The 9697-nt window shown below is 41.7% G+C and overlaps 1 protein-coding gene across 1 annotated transcript; it reads left to right on the top strand.

Moving 5' to 3' along the window:
- Positions 1-8493: 8493 nt before the first annotated feature.
- On the top strand, positions 8494-9429 carry LOC309360538 (olfactory receptor 1J1-like; the record flags this gene model as incomplete). Its single annotated transcript, XM_081895097.1, has 1 exon — positions 8494-9429. The coding sequence occupies one exon, from the start codon at positions 8494-8496 to the stop codon at positions 9427-9429; it is 936 nt and encodes a 311-aa protein (XP_081751223.1).
- Between the last annotated feature and the right edge of the window lie 268 nt (positions 9430-9697).

Here is a 9697-nt window from a genome sequence, read left to right on the forward strand (position 1 = left end):
AAATCCATAGTTAAAAGAGACTAAACTATCAGCCAGCCAGTTATTTGCTTTTGCTACATTAGATTTGACTTTGAATGCTTTTTCTATTTTTTGTGCTACTTCTGCTTCTTCTAGGTCTAACCAAGCTGCTAGAACTTTTGAGATTTTCCCTCCAGTTATTTCCTCTGCATCCTCTGTTAATCCTCTGAATCTTAGGGTATTCTCCCTTCTCTGCATTTGCAATATCACAACAGAATCCAGAGTTGAATCCTGCTGTACTTTCAGAACTGCTGTTTCTTTCCTTATCTTATCGCATTCCCTTCTCAACTCTCTATTTTCATTTTGTAATTTTTTCTGAGCTTCCTCTAGAGTCTGTGTTTTACCTTTAAGGTCTAGCACTATTTTCGTCAGTTCTGAATTTTTTGTACTAAGTTGTTGACCTAAGTTGATAACTCAGCTGTTATTTTCACATCTATTTTAACTCCCATTGAAGTAAGTTTTTCTTCTGTTGCTTTTGCCTTTTCATTTACATTGTTTTTAAAATCTTGGATATCTTTCTTCAAACATAAAATTAATTCTCTCGTATCTAGCGGTTGATCCATGTCAATTACAAAAGTTCTCCTGATTTGTGAGGCTGAAACTGCCGCAGAACCTGACACAGTTGTTTTTTTACCAAACATCACTATGAAATTCAATTAGCTCACAAGGTAATTTGTTCTCTTTCTTTCTGTCTTACAGACTGGATATCAATTAAATTCAATCTTTCTTAATACAATCACAACAATTTTACCAATCTGATAATAATCTCCGGCCTATGTATTCACTAATTCTTTATATTCACCAGTTCACTAAATATATTTAAAATTGATTATGAACAATTATCTATTAGTTACAGCCTATCATCAATACAGCAATATCACAAATTCATCAGATCAAATAAATACAATAAATGATTGCAATCCTTGTGTTCACTTGCTCATTCAGGGTGATAGATCATATATATAAATCTTTAAACAGGCTAGCGGCTCAATTAATCAGCACCTTACAACACCTTACAACAAAACTAATGCCATCTGATGCTAATATCAGCTACCAATAGATGGCGAAAGGAAAAACAAACAAAAACAGAAAAACAGCAACAAAAGACAAAAACAAAAAACAAGGGGGAAAACACAAGACAAAACCACACAAGTCGAAGACCACACAAAAACATAACCAGAAAAACAACAAAAATGAAAAACAGAAACGAAACAAACAAAGCAAAAAAAACAACCAAAAAGAAAATTACAAAAGAAAGAAACAAAAAAAAGATGGGAGGGTAAAAGAAAAATAAAGCAAGAGAAAGTAATAATAATAATGCTATTTATAAATTGTAAAGGAATAAAGAGGGGAAAGAAAATACGAAAAGTATATATAAATAATAGGAGAAGAGCTGGGGAGTATTTTCAATTAATAATGTACAATGCAATAATATTATGTACTATTAAGTTCTCTCTAGATGTTACTCTTCCAGAGGCAGCAGGAATGCTATTCCAGTAATGGGTTATAAGGTCTATAAAATTTATGAAACCTTGTCTCTTTCAGCAGATTATGATGCAGCGCTTTGGGATCTTCACTAGTTGCTGATCTTGCAAAAAACAACAACCTGTAATTTATCTGATAAGTCTGGATCTTAGTAATCACAGCATCCGTTTCTAAATGCTCACAGACTGATCAAGTATGATAATTCTTTGTTCTAGGACCTTTTCTGGTATCAATGTCAAGCTGACTGGTCTTCCTCCCACCCCACTTTGAAGATGGGGACAAAAATTGCTCACCTTCACACAGCAGGGACCTCACTTGTTCTCCAAGAATTCTCAAAGATTATAGACAGAGGTTCTGAGATTACATCCTCGAGCTCCTTCTAGGACCCTTGGTGCAGCTCATCATTCCCTGGAGATTTGAATTCATTTCAAGTAGCTAGGTGTTCCCAGACTTACCGTATTCCTATTTTGTTCTTCAGCTCCCTCCTTGCATTGCTAGGCACTGCTTTCATTTCTCTGTAATAAACCAATTTTCCTCTATTTCCTGGTGTGTAAATTCTTTGTTGGGCATGAGGGTAAAAGTATACACCCATTTTAAATGGATGCAGGCAGTAACTTCACAGAAAAGATTCCAAACTTCTCAGAGTTGTACAATTAAAATATTTGTAATGCGTGAGCCAGGGCTAGTGCAAGACCTTTGGGCACGTGAAGTAAACCACAAAATGGTGTCCCCCTCTGGGGAAGAAGGAATGAGTGAAGATTTAGACCAGGAAGGAAAGGGAATAAATATATGGATTGGAAGAGACCAGCAGTGCCTCGTATTCATCAAGAGGCCAATGTACAAGCGGGGGGGGGGGGGGGCAGCAGATCTGGTCTCTTAAGGTGTGTGCCACAACTGCCAACCATTGTGGCAGCGGTGGCGGCAGTGGCCAATTCATTCATTGGAGGCCAGATCTGCTGCCCCGTGGATCCTACTGCCTGAGGCAATCGCCTCACCTTGCTTCATGGGTGGGCCAGCCCTACTGTGAACATCTTGCCACCTGGAGTGTGTGTGGCAAGTTTTGAATATCAGAACATCACAAATTAAATGCCTCCCGATACAAGGCTGCCTTCAGATGTCTATGGAAGCAACTTGTTGTTGTTGTTTAGTCGTTTAGTCGTGTCCGACTCTTTGTGTCCCCATGGACCAGAGCATGCCAGGCACTTCTGTCTTCCACTGCCTCCCGCAGTTTGGTCAGACTCATGTTTGTAGCTTCGAAGACACTATCCAACCATCTCGTCCTCTCTCGTCCCCATCTCCTTGTGCCCTCCATCTTTCCCAACATCAGGGTCTTTTCCAGGGAGTCTTCTCTTCTCATGAGGTGGCCAAAGTATTGGAGTCTCAGCTTCATGATCCAGTGAACACTCCAGTGAACTTCCAGTGAACTGGAAGTGTTCAACTTCCAGTGAACACTCAGAGCTGATTTCCTTCAGAATGGATAGGTTTGATCTTCTTGCAGTCCATGGGACTCTCAAGAGTCTCCTCCAGCACCATAATTCAAATGCATCAATTCTTTGGCGAACAGCCTTCTTTATGGTCCAGCTCTCACCTCCATATGGAAGCAACTACTCTATTCCAAAAAAGGAAAGCATAATGCTGCTGATCAGCAAAAGAGGTTTAAGGACTGTTTCAAGGCAAATCTTTAAAAATGTAGTATAAATACTGACAACTGGGAAATACGGGCCTGTGAGTGCTCCAGTTGGAGAACAGCCTTTACCTTCTGGTTGAATTTGCTTCAGGTTGAGCGCCTTCGGGTTGCGCTCCGCAGCAACCCGTAAGAAATGGAGCGCGTTACCTCTGGGTTTTGCCGCTCGCGCATGCTCAGACGCTCAAAATGACGTCACGCTCATGCGCTGAAGCAGCAAAACGCGACCCGCGCAAGCACAGATGCGCCATCGCGTCTTATGTTCTATTCAAGATGCAAACAGGGCCCCAGAACGGATCCCCGTTCGCATCCCAAGGTACTACTGTATATATAGCTAGATATTTGGGGGAACGTTTCATTCATCGCTACTATGAGTTGAATAAAGAGCATGAAATTCACATTCGACTCCGAGTATATTTCATACTTGTTCCCAGTTGTGGAGCAAACCAGAATCCTCCAACATCCATACTCAAAGGGAAAAACTTTCCGAACACTTATTAATGAGGACGAGCTAATTTGTTAAGCTGAATGATGGGTTGGGTCTCTGAATGATCATTCTCCAGAGTTTATGCTATTGCATTCTATTAATTCTGGAGGGGGAACCTGGTTGAGTCTTCCTTGGACCCTGGAGATCACCACCCTTAAGCAGAGAAGAACAAAAGCTTCCCTTGCATCAGAGAAGACAGAGCTAATCTCCTCAGCAGATGAAGGAGGCCAGTTTCGTCCTATGCAGAGCAAGTCCACTTTCTTTGTTCTTCACACTGACAGGAGCAAGAGAGCAAACAGGAAGTGCCTTTACTTAAGTAAGTGTGAATATTGTTATTTTTGGGGGTGGGAGCAAGACTCCCCTAAATGTCTGGATTCAGTGAAGGGTTAGAATTTAAGGAAACTCCTAAATTCCCGGGCCTAATGGGGGCTTGAGTTTAAAGCGGTTTTTCCATGTCCAGGAAAGACCCATTAAGAAGGTCATTTTCTGTCTGGGCTGGACAGAATAATAATAATAATAATAATAATAATAATAATAATAATAATAATAATAATAATAAATAATTTATTATTTATACCCCGCCCATCTGGCTGGGCCTCCTCAGCCACTCTGTTGCGGCTTCCATAAAAACCAAAAATACAGTAAATTATCACACGTTAAAAACTTCCCTGAACATGTCTTAAGATGTCTTAAGATGCCTTAAGATGTCTTCTGAATGTCAGGTAGTTGTTTATCGCTTTGACATCTGCTGGAAGGGCGTTCCACAGGGTGGGCGCCACTACCGAGAAGGCCCTCTGCCTGGTTCCCTGTAGCTTTGCTTCTCGCCATGAGGGAACCGCCAGAAGGCCCTCGGCGCTGGACCTCAGCGTCCGGGCAGAATGATGGGGTGGAGACGCTCCTTCAGGTATACTGGACCGAGGCCGTTTAGGGCTTTAAAGGTCAGCACCAACACTTTGAATTGTGCTCGGAAACATACTGGGAGCCAATGTAGGTCTTTCAAGACCGGTGTTATATGGTCTCGGCGGCCGCTCCCAGTCACCAGTCTGGCTGCCGCTTTCTGGATTAGTTGTAGTTTCCGAGTCACCTTCAAAGGTAGCCCCACGTAGAGTGCATTGCAGTAGTCCAAGCAGGAGATAACCAGAGCATGCACCACTCTGGCAAGACAGTCCGCAGGCAGATAGGGTCTCAGCCTACGTACCAGATGGAGCTGGTAAACAGCTGCCCTGGACACAGATTTGACCTGTGCCTCCATGGACAGCTGTGAGTCCAAAATGACTCCCAAAAATGGACTCCCAGAAAATGGGGAAAGCCCTCGCTGAGGTAAGAGATGATTAGCAGAGACAAAAGGACCGAGTTTCAGGAGGGGGGAGCAGAACTGCAGTGGGCAATGAGGGAAGCAAACAGGAAAGAACTGTCACTTTTTGAAGCTGGAGGGGGGCAAAACATGAAGCAGGCAGTCTGTTTCAAGCTGCAGAGGAGGTCAGACATGATATTTGGAGTCTCTTGGAATCTGAGGCTGCAGCAATGGAAGAAACAGGACCCTCTTGGGATGTGAATGCTCTGATCTCTCTCCATGTAGACACAGGATGCATAGATATGTAAATAAACCCTGTATCATAAAGAGATCACGGACTCCACTTGGCCTCATTGTTCCAAAAGTAAACACAGACCCTGATAAGCGTGCCTGGTACTTCTGGAATCTCTCACTGCTCATAAATTGGTGAAACAATGTGTTACCCACTTAAAAGCTTCTAACATCCAAGAAACCTATTCAGGATTTTTTTAATGGTTACTAATCAGTATCTGCTGAATTCACTCAGTACAATTAAAGTACATGCCTATCCCCAAAGACTTATGGGATCTGTATTTTACCACTCACAGAGAAGCAATTCCCAGCACCTTTAGCAAAGTATGGTTCTCAGAATTCTTGGGGTGGGAGGTGGGGAGACTTACTATGTTTTTCAGATGTGCTTTAAATGCTTCACCGCCACAATAAAATTTATTATTTTTCATACAAAAGCATAACAAAAAAGAGAATAAACAATAATAAGAGAAAAAGAATAAAAAAGAAAGAATATGAAACATAAAATACTTCAAAGTTCCCATATATAACCACATAAACTAAGACTCGATTAGTTACATTTAAATCCATCTTCATAAACATATTAATTGACTTCCTCTAATCTCTTCCATCTGAATTTCCTTGTCATTAAATGTAGCAGTTTCCAATATCATTATTTCACAAAACCGTATTACAGTCAATCAAATTTCCTAACTTTTCTATCATACATTTTCTTATTTATTTATTTAATCCTAATTTAATCCTAGGCCTAATTAGTTCTTTCAAGTGGTTACATATCTTTAATATTACAATATTTATTCAAATAGTCTTTAAATTTCTTCCAATCTTCTTGGTGTTCCTCTTCTTTCTGGTCGCGGATTCTCCCGGTGAGATCAGCCAGCTCCATAAACTCCATCATCTTCATCTGCCATTCTTCTACCATTGGTAGTTCTTGTGTTTTCCCTTTTTTGGCTTGTATAATCCATGCAGCATTTGTGGCATACAAAAATACTTTTACATCTTTTTTTGGCCAATTCAGAACCTCTTATTCCAAGGAGAAAGGCCTCTGTTTTTTTTCATAAATGTATATTTCATCATTTTTTTCAATTCATTATAATTTTTCCCCCAGAAGTCTTTTACCTTGGAGCAAGTCCACCACATATGATAAAAGGTACCTTCCTTTTCTTTAGATTTCCAGCATAAATTATCACAGTTGTGGTAGATCTTCGCCAGTTTAACAGGGGTTAAGTACCATCTATACATCATTTTCATAATATTTTCCTTTAACATTGTACATGCAGTAAACTTAACCCCTTTCTTCCAAAGTCTTTCCCAGTCCTCCATTATTATATTATGTTCCACATCTTGTGCCCAATCAATCATAACCGACTTTACTTGCTCATCTTTTGTATGCCACTCCAGTAACAAACTATACATCTCACACATGTTCTTCACATTAGTATCTAACAACTCCATTTCCAATTTGGTTTTTTCAGTTGCAAAACCTTTTTTTCTTGTCAATCTTAAATAGTTTCTGATGTTTTCTTTCATATGTCTTCCAGGCAGGAAGCCTGCCTGGTCTTTATGTGCTGTATTTTTCGCCGTATACGGCGCACCAGCCCATAGGGCGCACTTATTATTTTTTTGGGGGGGGGGAATAAAGAAAAAAAATTACACCCCCCCGAGCTCCAAAGAGCAAAGAAGCGATGACAGCAAGCGGGATAGATCCCGCTAGCTGCCCTGGCTTCCTTTTTAGCCTCGGGGCTGGGGGTCCGGGAGCGATGGTGAGGTTGCACAACCTCACCATCGCTCCCGGACCTTGCTTGCAGGGCTGGGGGCTGGGGGCGGGGGAAGCCCGAGCTTCCCCTGACCCCAGCCCCCAGAACGGGTCCGGGAGCGATGGCAAGGTTGCGCAACCTTGCCATCGCTCCTGGATCTTGCTGGGCTGGGGAAGCCCGAGCTTTCCCTGACCCCAGCCCCCAGAACAGGCTGTTGCCCGCAAGCCTTGCGAGCCCAGCGGGAACTCCCTCTGGGCTCGCAAGGCTTGCGGACATCTGCGCAAAGCACAGGGCATGCTCCAGAGTGCGCCCCATGCTTCAGGCTGCAGGCTACTGCCCGCAAGCCTTGTGAGCTTTTTGTCTTTTTGTATTTGAGATAGAATTTTTTCCTTTTTTTCATTTTGTATCTTTTTCTTTATGGAATTCTTTTGTATGAGGAAACCTCTCATAACAGCTTTACTAGCATCCCAAATGACTCTTGTTTCTACCTCTGTATTTATGTTTAGTTTAAAATAATCTTTTAGAGTCTTTTGGGTCTTTCCCACCACCTGTTCATTCCTCAACAGCCCATCATTCATTCTCCATCTGAAGGAACCCTGCAGATACAATTTCATTTCCAATAACACTGCATTATGGTCAGAGCATGTCCTAGGGCATATTTGAATTTTTGATACCCTTGGAGCTAAATCTTTGGAAATCCATAAGTAATCGGATCCTGAAAATGTTTGGGACGAATTTGAGAAAAAAGTGTAATCTTCCTCTGTAGGATTTCATAGTCTCCATATATCTGACAGATCTTATTTGTCCACCATGTCAAAAAACAATTTTGGAAGTCTGCCTGCATTTTGTACTTTTTGCTCTTGTGGTTTATCCATAAGTGTAGAGACTACTCCATTCAAATCCCCCATTAGTATTATTTTATAATCCAGATATTCATTGAGCTTTAAGTCCAAGTTTCTAAAAAAATCCACTTTTCCATCATTTGGTGCATAAATTCCCAATAGAAGGTATTTATCGCCTTGTGCTGTAATTTCTACAGCAATGTATCTCCCTTCCTCATCCTTAAACAACACTTGGGGTTCCATTTTTCTTTACTATAAAAAACCACTCCTCTTTTTTTTATCTTGTCTGATGAGATGAAATCCTGTCCAAGTTTTTTTTTCTGTAAGATTTTTCTATGCAGTCTAGTAACATGTGTTTCTTGTAGGCAAATAATATCCAAATTGTGTTTCGCCAAAACATGAAAAACTTGGAGTCTTTTTTTCGGAGAATTTAAACCATTAACATTCCAGGAGTAAATTTTTAAGGACATCTTGATTATTTAGGGGCCTCCTGCCCCGACACCCAAAGGAGGAGAACTTTCCAAGCCAGGTTCCTTTGTGTTTTTCTCCAGATATCTCTCTTTCTCTCCCACAGTTCTGATTTTTTGTGAGGGTGGAGAATTTACTAACCTAACCATTTCTTCTTCTTCTTTAGCCTAATGAGTCCTGGGAATGCAACAGACTTCTCTGAATTATTCCTCCGTGGCTTCCCAATCCAGCCAGAGTTTCAACGGCTCCTCTTCCTGCTATTCCTCTCCATGTACCTGCTGGCCTTTCTGGGGAATGCAACAATCATCTTCTTGATCCGTTCTGATTTACAACTCCTCCACGCTCCTATGTATTTTTTCCTCAGCCACCTTGCCTTAGCTGACTTGGGCTTCATCTCCACCACCATCCCCAAAGTGCTAGAAAACTTGTTGTCTCAGAAATGGACCATCTCCTATCATGCCTGCCTGGTCCAGATGTACTTTTTCATGTGTTTTGGCAATTCAGACAGCTTCCTGTTGGCTTCCATGGCCTACGACCGTTACGTGGCCATCTGCTTCCCCCTGCGTTATTCTGCCCTGATGAGCCGTAAGCGTTGCCACTTCCTCGCAGCAGTGTCCTGGGCTATCCCTATTGCCCACTCTCTGCTTTATACCATTTTGATGACCAGCATTTCTTTCTGTGACTCTAGAGAGATCCCACATTTCTTCTGTGATCTTCCCTCTGTATTGGAGATCTCTTGTTCAGGCCGCAGTGTCATAGAAATGCTGATTCCGACTGAAGGGTCGGTGGAGATCCTGGGGCCGTTTGTGCTGGTTGTCATCTCCTATATGGGTATTTTCTACACCATCCTGAAGATTCCATCCAACTCTGGCAAGAAAAAGGCCTTCTCCACGTGTGGGTCCCACATTGCTGTGGTTGTCTTGTTTTATGGCTCTGTGAGCTGGGTTTATTTCAAGCCACGTTCCAACAACTTAGATCCCAAGAAAATTGTGGCCGCTGTCATGTTTACCATGGTGACCCCTATGCTGAATGCCTTCATCTACAGTCTCAGGAATAGTGAAATGAAAGCAGCCATGAAGAGGCTCATTAGGCGCCATTTTCATTAGTGCCTTTTGCTGTCACACCTTATAGTAGCAGGAGTGGGAGCCAACATCACTTGGATAGCAGAACAAAGATATTAACCCTAATACTAATTCAGGAATTATTTTCTTCCTTTTGAAATCTCCAGTTCAGCAAAAAAAACCCTTCAAATAAGTATAATTGGTTTGATAAAGAATGTATCAACTATAAGAATGAACTCAGAGCCTGTCTAAAAGAAGCCTCTATCACTACCTCCCAGGGTCACGCCTTATAGTAGCAGAAGTGGGAGCCAAC

Source organism: Podarcis melisellensis (assembly GCF_964234715.1).
Source record: "Podarcis melisellensis genome assembly, chromosome: 17".
NCBI lineage: Eukaryota > Metazoa > Chordata > Lepidosauria > Squamata > Lacertidae > Podarcis > Podarcis melisellensis.